The 19,917-nt window shown below is 42.6% G+C and overlaps 1 protein-coding gene across 3 annotated transcripts in view; it reads right to left on the reverse strand.

Annotated features, from left to right (window-relative positions):
- Positions 1-19,917, reverse strand: part of LIN7A (lin-7 homolog A, crumbs cell polarity complex component) — a 97,223-nt gene that overhangs the window by 59,423 nt on the left and 17,883 nt on the right. For 2 of the 3 annotated variants that reach the window (XM_060244566.1, XM_060244565.1), the window contains exon 2: positions 7,991-8,109. In XM_060244566.1, the coding sequence (XP_060100549.1) occupies positions 7,991-8,109 (119 nt within the window). The remainder of the gene's footprint in view (positions 1-7,990; positions 8,110-19,917) is intronic. The other variant, XM_060244567.1, reaches the window with a different exon arrangement.

Here is a 19,917-nt window from a genome sequence, read left to right on the forward strand (position 1 = left end):
GACTCCGCTCCACCCTCTTTGCATTTTAAGCTGCGCCTTGCCAAAGGCTGAGCACATCTCACAGAGGTCTGAGAGGAGCAGAACAGAGCAGAGCAGCTCTGATAGCTGAGACAGCTGGAGAAGTTGCTGAGAATTTCTGAGTTTTGAAAGACTTCATTCTGAGGTTTGTGGGGCTGCCTAAAATTCTGAGTTGTGATAGCTGGGGAACTGCTCTTTGTTTGGTTGAATGGGCTAAAGGTGAAAGAGATTGAGAGTGATTGCTGCTGATTGCTTAGGAGTGCCTCTGCTCCACCCTCTTTGCATTTTAAGCTGCACCTTGCCAAAGACGCGAGCCGAAGGGCACGAGCTAAAGAGCTCTTGGCCTGTGGCTCTTCGCCTGGGGGCTCCCTAAGGACCAGGAACCCAGATCCCTGATTTCCTTGTTTTCCCAATAAGGTAAGTTGATCCTCCAGAAGAGGAGCCACTTAAACAAACAGCATTTAAAGAGGACTGTATATCTTAATATATATATATATATATATATATATATATATATATATATATATATAATGAAGATAGAATGCCAGCAGGGGGTTGGGGGCTTTCCAGTGTTTTGCACTGAGTGTCACATGTATGACTATCTGCCCAAAGGACAGAAGTCTTGGGTGTGTGCTCGATGCAAGGAGCTCCTGGTCCTCAGGGAATGAGTTCGTACCCTTGAGGCCGAGGTGACTGCCCTGGAGAAGCAGAGACGGTCAGTTAGGCACTTGGGGAAGACTCTCGGGGGTGTATTAGGTGAGCCCTGCTCTGAACGTAGCAGCCCCGTTGCTGCCAGACAGCGTGAGGGTCGAGAGGGAACAGGGCACCGTGCTGAGAATAAGGGGAATGTGCCCTCAGAAGGGACCTCTTCTTCGGTTGGTGAGTGGGAATCCTTTCGCACCAAGGAACCATCCCTGGGCAGGGGGGGAGGGGGGGTTGGTAGTTGGTGATTGAATCCTTAGGCAAGTAGACAGCTGGATGGCGAAACCGCGTACTGACTGTATGGTGACTTGCCTGCCTGGTGCAAAGTTAGCGGACATTACGCGTGTAGTAGATAGGCTGATAAGACAGTGCTGGGGAGGAGCCTGTGGTCGTGGTGCATGTTGGCACCAACGATGTGGGGAAATGCAGTCGTAAGGTCCTGGAGGAAAAATTTAGGCTGCTAGGCGGGAGACTTAAGGCCAGGACCTCCAAGGTAGCCTTCTCGGAAGTGCTACCTGTTCCACGTGCAGGGCAGGAGAGACAGGCACAAATTAGAAGTCTCAATGTGTAAATGAGACGATGGTGTAAGGAGGAAGGGTTTAAGTTTGTTAGGCACTAGGATGCTTTCTGGAACAAGCGGGAGCTATACGAAAGAGACGGTCTCCACTTGTCCCCGGATGGAACCAAGCTGCTGGCGCTTAAAATCAAAAAGGTGGCAGAGCAGTTTTTAAACTAAAACTTGGGGGAAAGCCGACAGGAGATGAAATGTCTCTGGTTTGGGAGGACTCGTCTCAAAGAGATGAAGGGTTGGCTGCTATTTTTCTACCGGGTAATGGATCAGAGTTGTCCACTGTGATGGTGACAAACAGTATGGACTGTCTGCCAGAGTCTCGAGGGGGCAGGAGGAAGGTGGCGGGCCTAGCTTGCCTGGGAAATTATAGATGTTTGTATGCAAATGCTAGAAGTGTTCGAAGTAAAATTGGTGAATTGGAATGTTTAGTGTTGGGAGAAAACATAGACATTGTGGAAATTTCAGAAACTTGGTGGAATTAGGAGAATCAGTGGGACACGGTGATTCCTGCATATATCAGAAGGATAGGGAGGGAAGGGTTGGAGGTGGGGTGAGCAGACAAATTAAAAACTAATGAGTCACCAGGTCCGGATGGCATACATCCGAGAGTTCTGAAAGAACTCAAAGTTGAATGTGTGGATCTTCTAACAAAAATCTGTAATCTTTCATTGAAAACTGCCTCCGTTCCTGAGGACTGGAAGGTAGCAAATGTCACCCCCATCTTTAAAAAGGGTTCCAGAGGAGATCCGGGAAATTACAGGCCAGTCGGTCTGACTTCAATACCGGGAAAGTTGGTAGAAAGCATTATCAAGGACAGAATGAGTAGGCACATTGATGAACACGGGTTATTAAGGAAGACTCAGCATGGGTTCTGCAAGGGAAGATCTTGCCTCACTAACCTGTTACATTTCTTTGAGGGGGTGAACAAACATGTGGACAAAGGAGACCCGATAGATGTTGTTTACCTTGACTTCCAGAAAGCTTTTGATAAAGTTCCTCATCAAAGGCTCCTTAGAAAGCTTGAGAGTCATGGAGTAAAAGGACAGGTCCTCTTGTGGATCAAAAACTGGCTGAGTAATAGGAAGCAGAGAGTGAGTATAAATGGGCAGTCTTCGCAGTAGAGGACGGTAAGCAGTGGGGTGCCGCAGGGCTCAGTATTGGGTCCCATGCTCTTTAACTTGTTCATAAATGATTTAGAGTTGAGAGTGAGCAGTGAAGTGGCCAAGTTTGCGGATGACACTAAATTCTTCAGGGTGGTGAGAACCAGAGAGGATTGTGAGGAGCTCCAAAGGGATCTGTTGAGGCTGGGTGAGTGGGCGTCAACGTGGCAGATGCGGTTCAATGTGGCCAAGTGCAAAGTAATGCACATTGGGGCCAAGAATCCCAGCTACAAATACAAGTTGATGGGATGTGAACTGGCAAAGACTGACCAAGAGAGAGATCTTGGGGTCGTGGTAGATAACTCACTGAAAATGTCAAGACAGTGTGCGTTTGCAATAAAAAAGGCCAACGCCATGCTGGGAATTATTAGGAAGGGAATTGAAAACAAATCAGCCAGTATCATAATGCCCTGAATAAATCGATGGTGCGGTCTCATTTGGAGTACTGTGTGCAGTTCTGGTCGCCGCACCTCAAAAAGAATATTATAGCATTGGAGAAAGTCCAGAAAAGGGCAACTAGAATGATTAAAGGGCTGGAACACTTTCCCTATGAAGAAAGGTTGAAACGCTTGGGACTCTTTAGCTTGGAGAAACGTCGACTGCGGGGTGACATGATAGAGGTTTACAAGATAATGCATGGGATGGAGAAAGTAGAGAAAGAAGTACTTTTCTCCCTTTCTCAAAATACAAGAACTTGTGGGCATTCGATGAAATTGCTGAGCAGACAGGTTAAAACAGATAAAAGGAAGTACTTCTTCACCCAAAGGGTGATTAACATGTGGAATTCACTGCCACAGGAGGTGGTGGCGGTCACAAGCATAGCCACCTTCAAGAGGGGTTTAGATAAAAATATGGAGCAGAAGTCCATCAGTGGCTATTAGGCACAGAGTGTGTGTGTGTGTGTGTGTATATATATATATATATATATATATATATATATATATATATATATATATATACATATATATATATATATATATATATATACACATAATTTTTTTGCCACTTTGTGACACAGAGTGTTGGACTGGATGGGCCATTGGCCTGATCTAGCATGGCTTCTCTTATGTTCTTAATAATAGGATCCAAACCGCATTTTACCAACTTGTCAACAAGAATATTATGTGGAACCTTATCAAAAACCTCACTGATATCAAGATAAATTATGTCTACAGCATTCCTCTGATCCAGCAAGATAGCAACTTTCTCAAAAAAAGTGATAAGGTTAGTCTGACTTGACGTGTTCTTGAAAAACCCAGTAACTTGGTAATCACAGCTGTCCTTTCTAAATGCTGAAGTACTGATTATTTGTTCTAAAACTTTTCGAGGTGTAGACGCCAAACTGATAGGTTGGTAGTTACTTGGATTCTCCCCCCCACCTTCTTGAAGACGGGGACATTTGCTCACCTCCAATCTTCTAGCACCTCAACTGTTTGCCAAGAATTCTGAAAAATAACGGCCATAGGCTTAGAAATTACATCCACAAGGTTTTTAGTACCCTTGGATGCAGTTAATCTGGTCCAAGGACTAAGTTTCAGTTAAAGAAACTAGGTATTTACGTACTACTCCTGTATTGATTCTAGGCGACAACACCCTTCCTTCATCAGGTGTTCTGTTTCTGCCAGGTTGAGCACCATTCCCCTTACAAGAGAAGATTGAGGAAAAGCAGGATTTGAGCAGTTCTGCCATCTTTTCATCATCTGTTACAATTTTACTATCCTGTCCCCATAAGAGGCCTACCATGCACCCAAGCTCTTTTTCTTACTTTGAACATAAGAAAAGAACCTTTTATGTTGTTTTTTTAGCATCTCTTGCTAGCCTAAGCTCATACTGAACTTTAGCTTTCCTTTCTCCCTACAAATTTCTCTCTGCACCGTTATTTGTTTGTATTAATTTCCTAAATCTGTATCCATTTGTATCCATGTCCTAAATGAGTCTTTTTTACTTCTCAAGTCCTTACAATGTGGTTTATGGAGCTACCCTAGCTTCTTTATGCTCCTGCCATTTTTTCTTCTCATATGAATCATATGTAATTATGCCTTCTATATTGTGCTTTTAAGAAACTCCCACCCCTCTTGAACTCCCTTCTCCTTCAGTATTTCTGGCCATGGGATTCTACCTAGCATAACTTTAAGTTTCTCAAAATTTGCTTTCCTGAAGTCCAACCTATATAGAAACATAGAGTTGGAAGGATCATCTAGTCCAACCCGCTGAACAATGCAGGAAACTCACAAATACCTCCCCCTAAATTCACAGGATCATTGCTGTCAGATGGCCATCTAGCCTCTGTTTAAAATCCTCCAAGGAAGGAGAGCCCACCACCTACTGAGGAAGCCTTTTCCACTGAGGAACCACTCTAAAGGTCAGGAAGTTCTTCCTGATGTTGAGCCGGAAACTCTTTTGATTTAATTTCAACCCACTGGTTCTGGTCTTACCTTCCGGGGCCACAGAAAACACAGACAGCCCTTCAAGTACTTGAAGATGGTGATCATATCACCTCTCAGCCGCCTCCTCTCCAGGATAAACATGCCCAGATCCTTCAACCTTTCTTCATAGGACTTGGTCTCCAGACCCCTCACCATCTTCGTCACCCACCTTTGGACCCATTTCAACTTGTCTATATCCTTCTTAAAATGTGGTGCCCAAAACTGAACACAATACTCCAGGTGAGGTCTTACCAGAGCAGAGTAAAGCGATACCATCACTTCACATGATCTGGACAATATACTTCTGTTGATACAGCCCAAAATTGTATTTCCCTTTTTAGCCACCACATCACACTGTCTATATCCTTCTTAAATAGCAGCATATGGTCCACTAAGACCCCTAGATCCTTTTCACACATATTACTGCTAAGCCAAGTTTCTCCCATCCTATAACCATGCATTGGATTTTTCCTACCTAAATGCAGAACTTTACATGTATCCCTGTTAAAATTTATTTCATTGGTTTTAGCCCAGTTTTCCAACCTGTCAAGGTCATCCTGTATCCTGTTTCTGTCTTCTACTGTATTTGCAACCCCTCCCAATTTAGCATAATCGGCAAATTTAATAAGTATTCCCTCTATACCTTCATCCAAATCATTTATAAAGATGTTGAACAAAACAGGTCCCAGGACAGATCCTTGAGGCACTCCACTTGTCACTCCTCTCCAAGAGGATGAGGACCCATTCACAAACACTCTTTGGGTGCATTCTGTCAACCAGTTACAGATCCACCTAATGTTAACAGGATCTAAACCACATTTTACCAACTTGTCAACAAGGATAGTATGTGGAACCTTATCAAAAGCCTTACTGAAATCAAGATAAACGATGACTACGACATTCCCTGATTCAGAAAGGCAGTCACTTTCTCAAAAAAAGAGATCAGGTTAGTCTGACATGACTTGTTCTTGAGAAACCCATGCTGGCTCTTAGTAATCACAGCCATCATTTTTAAATGTTCCAGGACTGACTGTTTGATGATTTCTTCTAAAACTTTACCAGGGATAGATGTCAAGCTGATGGGTCGGTAGTTACCCAGATCCTCCTTTTTCCCCTTCTTGAAGATGGGGGACAACATTTGTTCACCTCCAATCTTCCGGCACCTCTCTTGTTCTCCAAGAATTCTCAAAAATAATAGCCAGAAGTTCAGAAATTACATCTGCAAGCTCTTTTAGAACCATTGGAAGTAGTTCATCTGGCCCTAAGGACTTAGTTTCGTTTAAAGAAACTAGGTGTTTATGTACTACCCCTATGCTGATCCTAGGTTGGAACGTCATACCCTCATTTCCCTTGTCTGGCAAAAGGCTGGTGCTCCTGAGCTTTGTGCAGCCTATGATGAACCCTAACTGTGGCAGAGATCTTGCACATTCTATTAGGATTTCCTCTACTGAGTAACCTACAGAAGTAATTGAAAGTTGAGGCTGGAATGGCTTTGTGTTTCCTTCCCAGCGTGTGTACATGACTAAAAGGGACTACATTGTAGACAGGGAGTTAAGCCCACATTCACAAAACTAACTGGAATATGTTCATTCTAAAGTTCCTCATGGTCACCCCACCATGCTCTTTACAGTACAGGAGGCTGTGTTCCCTAGATATAATTTAGGGATGGGTGCAGTGCCCTGACATCAAAGGCATAGCTATTGGCTACATCAGGGTAAGCAAGTTGGCTGTAAATCCTCCTGTCATGGGGGAGCTGCTGACACACTGCTCTTGAGTCATGGTAGCTATGAACTCCTGCTGTGCTCTCCATACTTGACCAAAAGATGACCAGTTTTGCACTAGACCTTTAATCCTGGTTTAGCCCTGTTCCAAACTGACATTCTACACTAGAATCAGAGAAACCAACTCTATGACTCTGTGATTCTATGATTTTAGTGTAGAATGTCAGCTTGGGGACAGGGCTAAACCAGGACCAAAGGTCTAGTGTGAAATTGGTCAATGTTTTTGTTACATATCTCCCCTCTGCACAGGATATCAATGAGTGGTGCCAGCATCAGCAATATACACTTGCTGGGTGGGTCTTAGGTTTGGGATGTTTGTTGTTTGATCTATGATGCCTTCCCTAATTGAGCCCACAGAACTCATTTAAAAATGAATTTTTTAAAAGTGCATAATTGGTTCAGAAGGCAGTCCCTCTTCTAAGATGTTGCCCATTACAAAGTAAGCAGGTGTGATCTTAAAAGAATGTATACCTTTGTCTTTAATTTGTTTGGTCATATGTAAATTTATGCCTTCAGTCAATCACTAAAACTCATACAGTTAATCAACTAATATTTCTTTATCCAAACAACAACCAATGAATTGCATTTCTCCACAAAGCTTTCTAAAGTTCAATGGGATAGAAATCACTACAGCGCTGAAACTGATTCAGAAATATTTTGTGGTGTATCCAAAACAACTGATTTAAGGTATCTTGTTCGGCCAAAGATTACATGACTGTGACATTACAACTGGGTGAGATCACATGGGGAATTTGGTGCAACAGTATTCCGGCTTTGAAAAAGCCAATACTCTTTGGCAGTCATACAGGCCCCACCCTGGCAGTCATACAGGCCCCACCCTGCTGCCAGGAGTGGCATAGGCCACACCCACACACAAGAGGAGCATTCATACTGCTCCTGCGCGTACGGGGCATGTGCATCATGCGCCCCAGCCGTTTAGACAGCTGGGAAATGCACCCTGCATGTGCTTTAGAGATCTGCTACCAGGAAGTTCCCAGTAGCTATTTAATCCACTCCCAGTCTATCCTAAAATGAGGTAGGTATGGGTAGGACTCGGGAGCAGATGTGCATGTGTGACTGTTCACATTAAATATGGAGGAGAGGCATGGCTAGGTCAGGCCAAATCTCCCGTGATCACACCCATTGTGTCCTCACTACTACAATGATTTTAATCAAACCCAATGAATGACTTACAGATAATCCATGGGATAAAGTTGACTTAGTTAAATAGCACAGGGGACTGTTCAGTGGCTTGCACTCCTCATTTGACCCTTGTCAAAAGCAGCACTATCCCCAACCCCCACAAAGTATACCAGGGCCTCATTACCATACCTCTCTGATAGCTGTGCAAAACTCACTCTGCAGTACTTTTTTAAGTGACTGTAGTTTGTGTCCTGGTACTTCTCCACATTCTTGTAGCTTCTCCAGCAGTTCAATGGCTCTGGCAACATCTGAATATATAAAAATAGGGCAAAAGTTTAGGGAGGGACACATACATTATGATTCATGTTTATGTTCCAGCTAAACAGAGGAGTGACTGAAATAATTTGAAATACGAGCTTTTCTAATACCACAGTGATTTTAATTTTTTTCCTCTGTACTAATAAGATCAAGTTCAGCTTTGCATTTTCGGTTCTTTAACTAAACATATTGCTTTAGGCTGCAATCTTAGTCTGCAAAATATATGAGAAGCAGGAAAGTGGGCATGAAGTTGAAGGTATATTTTGAAACTTTACATGGAAGCTGATCATCCAGCTAAGCAAGCAGCCCAGACTTGTGTAGTTCTTGATTTGCAAGCTAGAAGCATAGATCTTTGGCCAGACAGAATTTTAAATTTTTGTTTTCCATGTAGAAATAACTTCAGGGATGGAACTGAATAGTACAGTGATCCAAGTGTTTAAAAGGACCCAGGGGACAGTTCTGTCTTGCACTATTGCACGGCTGACACATAACCTTGTACTTTGTTTGCAAAATGTAATGTTGAGGCAGAATGTAATGACTCCATATAAAACAAGAGTATCGTAGATGCCTTCTTAACTCCCCACAGCTAAAACATCATTGCCTAACATTTTGGAACTTTAAAAGATGCAAGTCATTTAGGGTAAGCGAAACGGAAGCTGTCTAAAAACAAATATCAAACTAGCTAGCTGACAGGCTGAAAGACACTGGCCCAAAAACTGCTAGCTAATAGTGTATTTCAGGATAATTCTAGCCAGCACAATTTACAATACACAAATTAGCATCAATTATTGTGACCTGCTAGGTGTTTAACAACACTCTTACTTTATATTATGCCAGTAGCTTTCAAGACTCAGTGGTGGGGGTCTATTCATTTTAAGCTTTTAAATAAGAATTTCATTTACTTTGAAACCTTACTGTCTAGCTGCAACAGTACAGCTGGTCCAATCAAAATGATAATGTAAACTGAATGCCTAAGAAATTATTAAGAGAAAATATTTTGATTACCCATGTACATCCACTTGTCTATTTTTGCAGATATGTTTATTATGTAAATTACTATATCATCCTACTAATAACTGTCTTGACAACTTCCTATATCAGTACCATACATCAGTACCATATCTCATGTGCAAATCTCATTTGCAGAGATTGCACAGGGACAATTGCTAGGGGAAGGATAATTAATCTTTATTTTTTCTAATTCTATTTAACACTCTATTTTACTAGTTCCTAATGATTTTAGCACACTCTGAAGTTCATTTTAATAACTCTATAAATGATAAAAGATCCAGGATTTTGAGAAAATCTTAATTTGCATGTTTGATTCATATTCTTTAAAACGATATTATTACTGTGAAACTGCAAAACAGGAAAGACCAAAACTTGTAGGAACACATCAGGACCACAATTTAATTTTGTTCAAAATGGAGAAAAAAATTAAATATAAATGTGAGAAAGAAACACTGGCATTGTGAAAACCAGAAGCTCTACCAATCTTTCTGTGTACTTCCTGGCTATGTGCCAAGGATTTTCATGTGTGTTTTAATTAAAATGTATTCTCTCTTGATCTTCATATACAGCAGAAGCCTGCATGCACCATATCCTCCTCACCCAACAGATGGTTAGTGCTCTAAACAGCAATGATGGGGGGCAGAGATGAAATAAATAACCACATACAATCCCTTTTCCAAAATGATGACTAGCATTATCAGAAATGACGAAGCTGCTCACCCAGGGAGAAAAGGTACAAATAAAAGATAAAATAATTGAAAGAAGCTGTCTCTCCACCCGTACCCTGGACTTTTGGATGATAAGAATTGCAGAATTCTTCCCCTCCTACCTTGCATATTGCAAAGGTTTGCGTCTGATGGGCTAAGAGATAACTAGAGCTTTAAAGAAAAGAAAAGTAAAAATGTAACACAAGCAGGGGACCTGTGAAGACTTGCAGGGGGCATCTATTTTCTCTTCTGCGATTTCCTCTTTCCCTTCCTTGCAACCCCCCCCCCAGCCTCTCCCCTTTTCTTGCTTCAGCTGCTTCTTCCCACCCACCCCCCCAAACCTGCATTTATTTTTTTACTACATTTTGACTACATTAAAAGATTAACAATTAAGAATGTATCTTTTAAAACAGCGGTCCCCATCCCTTGGACCAGTACCGGTCCGTGGCCCATCAGCAACCAGGCTGCCAGCCTCGGTCCCCCCTGTGGTACCCTGCAGTCTCTCCACCCCCACACCGCGGTGCCTCCTCCTCCCTCTGTTTTTACAATGTTAAGTCAGGGAAAGCGCCTTCCAGGCTCTTTAAAAGCTCACCCCCTTCTGCCAATCAGCTGATCCACAGGGGAAACCGTGGCAGCGGCGGCGAGTGACCGCTGAACAAGCAGTGCTACCCTTGCCTCCAGAGGCAAGAGCAGTGCTGCTTGTTCAGCGGTCTGCTCACCACTGCTGCCGCAGGGGGGAGGGGTGGGGTTGAGCTTTTAAAGAGCCAGGAAGGTGCTTTCCCCAGCTTAACATGGTAAAAACAGAGGGAGGAAGAGGCACCACGGGGGGGGGGGGCAGTGAGGCGGCACAGGGGGGAGAGCAAATTCAGTTTCCCCACCCTGCTGGCCCTGGGGCCGCAGTGGGCAAGTCACCGGTCTCTGGTGCCAAAAAGATTGGGGACCACTGTTCTAAAATCACTCCAGAATTTTCTTCATATTGCAGACTTCACGAGAAACTTAGTCAAATTTATGGACAAAGCCATCTGCCTTTCCTTTTTATGTGATGTGCAAAACTTCCAAAATTAGAAACATCAGATGCATTCATCTGATATGCCTAATATTGGAAGTTTGTTCAACACCTCAAAAGGGAAGGCATGATAAATCCTCTTATCAGATACCAACACACTTCCATTCAACAGTTAGGTGGTTGCTACTACATGAGGGGGTAGCTGAATTTGAAAAGGTGCTGGTTAATGTCTGCTGAACTAAAGCTTCAATCTCACAATATTAGCAATACAGAATTTACAAACAGAAATGAACTCAGCAGCAAAAATGGTAATTCAAAATAGATTGGCATTAAGACACAATGCTAGCTCAGCACGGAGGAGTGTGTGCTTATATACACCAGGAGTATTGTTTTTATGTGAATATCTCTGGACATACTGTAACAGTATTAAAAGACCTCAAGGATGCAGTTTAAAAGTATTTCATAATGTGGCTTTAAATTCTGGAGTTGGTTACCAGATGTATCCTGATGGGTTGAATCATTTGGGGCTGCAAACACAGAAGATGACAGAAACAGGATACAGGATGACCTTGACAGGCTGGAAAACTGGGCTAAAATCAATAAAATGAATTTTAACAGGGATACACATAAAGTTCTGCATTTAGGTAGGAAAATCCAACGCATGGTTATAGGATGGGGGAGACTTGTCTTAGCAGTAGTATGTGCAAAAAGGATATAGGGGTCTTAGAAGAAGATACTGGATTTATATCCCGCCCTCCACTCCGAAGAGTCTCAGAGCAGCTCACAATCTCTTTTACCTTCCTCCCCCATAACAGACACTCTGTGAGGTGGGTGAGGCTGAGAGGGCTCTCACAGCAGCTGCCCTTTCAAGGGCATCCTCTGCCAGAGCTATGGCTGACCCAAGGCCATTCCAGCAGCTGCAAGTGGAGGAGTGGGGAATCAAATCCGGTTCTCCCAGATAAGAGTCCACACACTTAACTACTACACCAAACTGACTCTCTTAGTGGATCATACACTGAACATGAGTCAACAGTATGATGCGGTGGCTAAAAAGGCAAATGCAATTTTGGGCTGTATCAACAGAAGTATAATATTCAGATCACATGATGTGATGGTATCACTTTACTCTGCTGTGGTAAGACCTCAACTGGAGTATTGTGTTCACTTTTGGGCACCACATTTTAAGATGGATATAGACAAGCGGAATGGGTCCAGAGGAGGGAGATGGTGAAGATGGTGAGGGGTCTGGAGACCAAGTCCTATGAGGAAAGGTTGAAGGAGCTGGGGATGTTTAGCCTGGAGAGGAGGCATCATTCGCGGGCCATAAAAAATTATCGACTAAAAAAGCAGTGCTCCTCCGGGGGAGAATGATTCAGGCCAGCAAAATTAATGCAAATAATTGTTTTTCTATTTGAAGTCATGTGGGGAGAGACTAATCTGGCACACACACATACACACGGCCTGCTGCTCTAGGCAAATGCATAGGTCCAGGGCTTTTTTGTAGAAAAAGCCCAGCAGGACTCAGTAGCATTTTAGACCACATTCCCTAATATTAGCATATCAGGTCACACACTCATTAGCATACTAGGCCACACCATCTGGGATAATCAAGTGCAAACTGAACTGTGACAGTAGCTTTTCCAGGCCCTGCAGCAATTCTGGCTGGTCAGCAATGCCCCAGGGAGGCTGCCACACAGTACATCTGGGCCTTGTGATCCCTGCCTGGCGCTGGGGAGGCTGCTGCACAGCGTAGCTGGGCCCCACGATCCTCGCTGGCCAGCCAGGCCCCAGGGAGGCTGCCACATGGCAATCTATGTATCTGTCCAGCAATCCCCAAGGGCCACACCAAGTGATATGCGGCCCTCAGGATGGAGGTTCCCCACCCCTGATATAGAGGATGGTGTGGAATTGTTTTCTGTGGCCCCAGAAAACAAGGAGGGACGGTGGCTCAGTGGTAGAGCATCTGCTTGGTAAGCAGAAGGTCCCAGGTTCAATCCGTGGCATCTCCAAAAAAGGGTCCAGGCAAATAGGTGTGAAAAACTTCAGCTTGAGACCCTGGAGAGCCGCTGCCAGTCTGAGAAGACAATACTGACTTTGATGGACCAAGGGTCTGATTCAGTATAAGGCAGCTTCATATGTTCATATGTTCAGAAGGTAGGACCAGAACCAATGGGTTGAAATTAAATCAAAAGTGTTTCCTTGAGAGGTGGTGGGCTCTCCTTCCTTGGAGGTTTTTAAACAGAGGCTAGATGGCCATCTGACAGCAATGAAGATCCTGTGACTTTAGGGGGAGGTGTTTGTGAGTTTCCTGCATTGTGCAGGGGGTTGGACTAGATGACCCTGGAGGTCCCTTCCAACTCTATGATTCTATTTCTAAAGGTTCTGATAGTAGCGGGATTATGCTTAGTGATATATGAGAATGTGTTTTTGTTGCATTATGAGCTGTCTACCATCACTATCTTTTTGTATTTCTGCTTCTATGAGAACCAAGCCTCTCACTGTTAACATACCCATGCACCAGCTGCAGCAGGATGGGTGGGCTAAATTCTAGAGATGAGACAGAAAGGCCCAAGTCTCAGAGAGGGAAAACTATTGCAGAATTTGGGGTTACATGAACCTGGGCCCTTCTGTTCTTTTGTGTTATATAGGCAGGCCTCAGATTCAGCGGGAGCTCACAGGAGCACAGCTCCTGAACCTTTCTGACAGTTCCACCTCCTCCTTCTCACCTTGTCCATTGAATAGTAGGTGCAGCTGCATAATAATCCCTGGATGAGTTCCACCACCTTTTCTCTTACAAAACGAACCCTGTATATAGGTTTTAAAATAGCTAACATATTCCTTGGTTCAATTATCCCACAAGTCTCTGCTTTCCTGCTGACAACCTAAGTGTAAAAAGTAAAGCTTTGCCCTCCAAATGTACCTTCCTAGCTTGGCCTCCATGTTCCAGGCTAGCATAAACTTTAAGAGATAAGTATCTGAGGCACTATACTCACTGAACATAGAAAAAACCCTATATATCTAGGTAAGAGTTCACTGCTGAACAAAGAATTCTTACCTATGGTATGGACGAAGGGTCTGGTTCTTGTCAGAGACTACCCCATTTCAGAGTGGCATCTTGCAGTGAATCCTTTAGGTAAGCAGAAAGGTATAAGTAGACAGTCCTTTCCACCATTTCTTGCTTCTTTTCAAATACTCACTTTTGAAGAGCTTGGTGAGCAGACAAGGAATGTTCCTTATTTTTATTTCGGGGTGTTTGCCTAATGCTCTATTGGATTATTTTTGATATTAGGTTTTTTCCTTGGTCAATAAAAAAATACCTCAGCATTAAGCTGACTAGAATATTTTTCTCTCTGGAGTGAATTCAATCATTGACTCAATGAACCAACGGTTGGGGGAGTTTGGGGTGCAGCCTCCAGCAAATCCTTCAATGCCGACTTCCTGCCCATTCTTTGATGGCATGAACTGTACTTGCCACCTTGCACTTGCCATCCAGGTGTCCCTATTGTTTCTAGCAGACCCACATCCCCTCCATTTTATCACTAAGATGTATCCCACAAAGAAAATTTCAAATTCACGGATGGCAACTTGGATTCCAACATTTTTCTAGATGAGGGCACAGATTCTAGCATTCACCCAGTCACTGAACATCTCTGGATTCTTCAATCCCCAGTGGCCCAGTGGAAAGAAGGATCCTAGCTTGTGGCTAATGGCATTTGGTCTCAATAGGAAGTGCTGAGGTCACCAAGCTAGGTTCAGTCTCACTCTGGAACTGCTTCTCTGTCACTAGATACTCAGCACAAAACTCATTCCAACCCTTGCTATTTCCAACTACTGAGGGAGAATACTGAGACTGTTGGATCAGGCTACGTATGAATTTTCTGCTCTGCCCTTTAATCTTCTCCTCATTTTATCACAATATCCATCCCTTTGAGGTCACTGTCTATCCTCTGAGCGTTACCTGAGAAGAACCTTGCTCCTCCTACCTCCCCATCTCCTTTTCAGGGGACATTGTACATTTGTAACAACACTGAGGGAGGGTTCTCACTTCCTAGGCTAGCCTGAGGGAGAACAGCATAAGCCAGGGGTGTCGAACTCATTTATTAGGAGGGCCGGATCTGACATAAATGGGACTTTGTGGGGCCAAACCATGCATTTCATAAAATGTACTGCCAGAGAGCAGAGATATAAACTTTATAAAGGACACAAACAAACACAAAGATATTTTTAACTTAAATACAAACATGCTTAAAACTCTTGTAATATTTTGTTTAAAATGGAAAGGTGGGGGAATAGTGGGAATTTGCAATGCAATTTTAAAAATAAAACATTAAGAAAAAACACAGCTGTCACAGCAGAAACTAAAAATATAAAATGCTCTCAGCCTGGGAAAACATGAACGTGCCAGGGTAGGGCATTACAAGCTTCTTTCCACCCCCCCCCCCAAATCTACTCAGATTGGCAATGGCTCCCCAGTGTAATATCCCCCTTTGGCTGTGGGTTCCCAAGTTAGTGTACTCAGTAGGTACCAGTTCTCATGTCCATTGAGCAGAGACAAAGCTGGCTCAAAGCATCAACCCTTTATGTGCAAGGACACAACTCCAGGAAGCTTCAGCTGGCCATAGGAATGCTGGGAAGTTACACTGAGCTCCACTCCACTGAAGCACATTGCAGCACAGACAAAGTTGCAAGGAAAACATGGAGTGGATTTTCCATTCAGTTCTCTGTGCCCACAGACCAGAATGGAAAATCCACTCCGCATTTTCTTTGTAGCTTTGCTTCCTGCTTTAGCCTTTGAAAAGACAAAGGGGAAGAAAGAGCCCTGTGGGCCTGATCAAAGTTCTGAGTGGGCTGATTTGGCCTGCAGGCCAGACACTTGACACCCCCTAGCATAAGCAGTTCAGCTTCCAATAAGAATATCTTGTTGAAAACTCATTCATCAAATGCTTGAGTGATTCTGTATCCCAGCCAGTTACTTGTAGCTTAATGATTCCCAAGCTGCCTTCTTAATTCTTTTCTCTACTCATTCCTGTTATTTTTGTATGTTAAAGACTGTACTTCAGTACTGTTTCCCTCTGTCTTCTACCATGATACTTTCCCAAGGTATTGCCTCAGGTTTTTATCTATATAAACACAAATTAAAAGGTCCTCTTACCCCAGGACTTGGAGGTACACTTGTGAAAAAGCACACACGTATACTGCCTTTGGTCCCCTGGTAACAAATGGCACAGATGTGCTTCTGTATCATTAAACACAGGGGGTAATCTATAACTATTATTCATAATTTAGTGTATATCTTTGCATGCATATAGCTCTGAGATACATATAGCTATAAACTATGGTTTCACTTAAGGGAATCTAAGGGTCCAATTTACACCAGAACATCCCCTCCTCTCAAAATAACTTGCCTGATTTTTTGTACATGGTCATTGCTCCAATAAAGAAGAACCAAACTATATATGTTGAAGTACAAACAGCATATTCCACACAAACAAATCCTAGAGGATAACCTTTTGTACCGAAATCTTCAAATTGTTTCTGCTGTTAGATAAAACCCCTATGTTTTGCTTAAAACCAATTGTACTGTATATCAAGTAGTATATCAAAAGTAGTAGATATGGGGCCCCTATCATCATCAAGCTGCATTCCAAAGTGACAGCTGCCCTGCCCACACATGCGCGTGCACACACAAAAAACGAACGCTGTATGTTTCCTTATGGGGGAGTGACGCAACAGTCCCCGATGCGAGGCTAGGGATCCGCCCACCCCAAGGAATGCCGGATGTTTCCTAAGGGGGAAAGGAGGGTCAGCCACAGGTGTAGCAGGCTTCATATTGTTTGGGGAAAGCGTGTTTTGCTACACAGACGTTATTTAGAGAATTGTGGAGATGCAACGGTTCTAAGCAGACATAGTTTGGAGAGGAGACATACCCAACGAATAAAATGATGGCTTTAAAACTGAACACAGCTAACATTATACGTGTAACACGTCCCTTTAACATCAGGTTGCGTGTCGATACAACTCATGCTCTTTAACTTGTTCATTAATGATCCAGAGTCGGGAGTAAGCAGCAAAGTAGCCAAGTTTGCAGATGACACTAAATTATTCAGGGTGGTGAGAACCAGAGAGGATTGCGAGGCACTCCAAAGGGGTCTGTTGAGGCTGGGTGAGTGGGCGACAACGTGGCAGATGAGGTTCAATGTGGCCAAGTGCAAAGTAATGCACATCGGGGCCAAGAATCCCGGCTACAAATACAAGTTGATGGGGTGTGAACCGGTAGAGACTGACCAAAAGAGAGATCTTGGGGGTCGTGGTAGATAACTCACTGAAAAAATGTCAAGACAGTGTGCAATTGCAATAAAAAAGGCCAACGCCACGCTGGGAATTATTAGGAAGGGGATTGAAAACAAAGCAGCCGGTATAATGCCCCCCTGTATAAATTGATGGTGTGGGCTCATTTGGAATACTGTGTACAGTTCTGGTCACTGCACCTCAAAAAGTGTATTATAGCATTGGAAATAAGTGTAGAAAAGGGCAACTAGAATGATTAAAGGTTTGGAACACTTTCCCTATGAAGAAAGGTTAAAACGCTTGGGGCTCTTTAGCTCAGAGAAACGTCGACTGCGGGGTGACACGATAGAGGTTTATAAGATTATGCATGGGATGGAGAAAGCAGAGCAATAAGTACTTTTCTCCCTTTCTCACAATACAAGAACTCGTGGGCATTCAATGAATTTGCTGATCAGTCAGGTTAAAACAAATAGAAAGAAGAATTTCTTCACCCAAAGGGTGATTAACCTGCGGAATTCACCACCACAGGAGATGGTGGAGGCTACAAGCATAGCCAGCTTCAGGGGGGAGGGCTTAGATGAAAATATGGAGCAGAGGCTATTAGCCACAATGTGTGTGTGTGTGTGTATAGGCCACTGTGTGACACAGAGTGTTAGTATAAAAGACTACTCCTCTCTTCTGTTCAGCCAGTGTAAAAAATTCTAGTCCCAATTGTTTATTCCATAAAAATTTATAATCCTTTTGTTTAATGTGCACTTCTTGCAAACATACTATATTACAATTTTGTTTTTTTATCCAATGAAATGTTGCCTTTCTTTTTTGTGGTGAATTTAGTCCATTTACATTCCAAGATATCAATTTGTAATCCATCATGGTGCAAATTCTTTATCTTCTTCATAAAATCTTTGCAGTTCCTGTGTATTTGTGATTGTAATCCTTTTCCCTTGAAGTTCAAAGCTCAGACCTTCAGCTATTATCCATCTATACCTCATTCCATTGACACATAGTTTTTCTGTCAATTTTTATATGCTTTTCTGTCAGTTAACACTTGTCTTGGCAGTTCTTTCATAATTCTTACTCTACTGCCTCCCACTGTCAAATGACTTTTCAAATTTTTTATTCATGATTTTTCCCACCATTTCTTTTGTCATAAATCTTATGACCACATCTCTTGGCAGATTATTGTTTTTTGCATAGAGTGAATTTACTCTATACATATAGTTATACATATTTCTATTCCTTCAGGATCTTCCTCCAAAAATTCTGCAATTATTTTTATTATGTATTCTTTCAAGTCTGATTCTTCATCTTCAGGTACACCTCTCAGATGGATCAGAGTTTCCATCAGTTTTCAGTCATGAATTGTCACTTTTTCTTGTAATTTTAACAAGGCGGAGTCATGTGTTTTCACTCTCTCTTCCACTTCTTGTACTTTCTTTGTTATTACCACAGTGTCATTTCTAAGATTCTCTATTTCTTTTTTTAATTCTTTCTTTGAGTCCTCACTATCCTTTCTTATTTTTTTTTAGAGGCAGTTATCATTTCTTTCATCCCCTTCATTATCCTAGCTTCCATTGCATCTAATTGGCTTGCATTTTCTCTATTGAAGCAGCCCTAGCACGAGTTTGTTTCGGGTCTGACATATAAAAGAAATCAAAAATTTTAATCTCACCAAATTGAATTTGAACCATCAGGTTTGATAAAGTGAAGCTTGCCCTTTCCAATGCATCCAATTTCGCTGTCCTCTGAGCCTCCCAGGCTCAGATATTAATGTTTAAAGCTTTTATTTCTCCCAAAATGGCAGTCACAACTTTTGCTTCACTTTAAAAAAATTTCCTTTTTTCCCCTTTTACCAGTTCAAATTTTATCTACTATCCAACAGTAGTAATTTTTTAATTGCCAAATCTGTTAACTCCACCAATGTTTAATGTCCCAATCACTTTAAAAACAATGTTAAAACTTAGTCCTCCCAACAACAATGGCCACCGATGTCTCTCTCTGGTATTATAATCCTAGAGTAGGCTGTTTGCTTCATTGACTTCCTTCTTCTTCCTCCAATACTTCCTGCTTTTCTTGCCTTCAAATCTTGTTTCACTGGTAGAGAAATCTCACAATATCTGACGTATTTCCTGTGTTGACTATGAGAACTGCAGGTCTGTGATGATGGTGCTGCCTCCTCAATCACAGATAGACTAAACAATAAATTCCTTTCTTCTTTTAACACTGTCTTTTAAGTTTACAAAGTTCAAATTTAGCCCCTTATCATTTTCTCCTTTCAGGCTTTCAGTATTTCCAGCTCCCACCTTTTACTTTTGTTTCGTTTAACTTTAATTAGTCCCGGAATGAAGCGATAGCAAATAGTACCTTTTTTCCGTAGTTTATCCAAATCAACACCAGTCCTTTGCAGATTAGATGTTTAAAATTGTAAAAGAAGGTTTGGATCCTGCCGAGCGTATGCCAATTTGATGACTCTGGAAACTTCTGCAGACGATGAATATGCAACTTCTCTCTTGAGATTCCTCAAAGGGCACCCCCCAGGACTCCCTTTCAGCCAAGGTAAGTCTCCTCAAAGTATCTGTGCATATCTTGGACAATTCTCTAGCTGAGAAATGTAGGCAGAAGGCATTAATTTGCCTTTTACTACCCTGAACAGAAGTGCCAGCCTGCCCCCGTTAGGGAAAGCAACTCAACTCGCCATTTTCCAACCCCGGAAGAATTAGACCCGAAATTGTGTCAGCTTTAATAATATCCGTATTTTGTCAATATTCTTGTTGAACTGCAGGTGT

Source organism: Heteronotia binoei, chromosome 8 (assembly GCF_032191835.1).
Source record: "Heteronotia binoei isolate CCM8104 ecotype False Entrance Well chromosome 8, APGP_CSIRO_Hbin_v1, whole genome shotgun sequence".
Classification (NCBI taxonomy): Eukaryota; Metazoa; Chordata; class Lepidosauria; order Squamata; family Gekkonidae; genus Heteronotia; species Heteronotia binoei.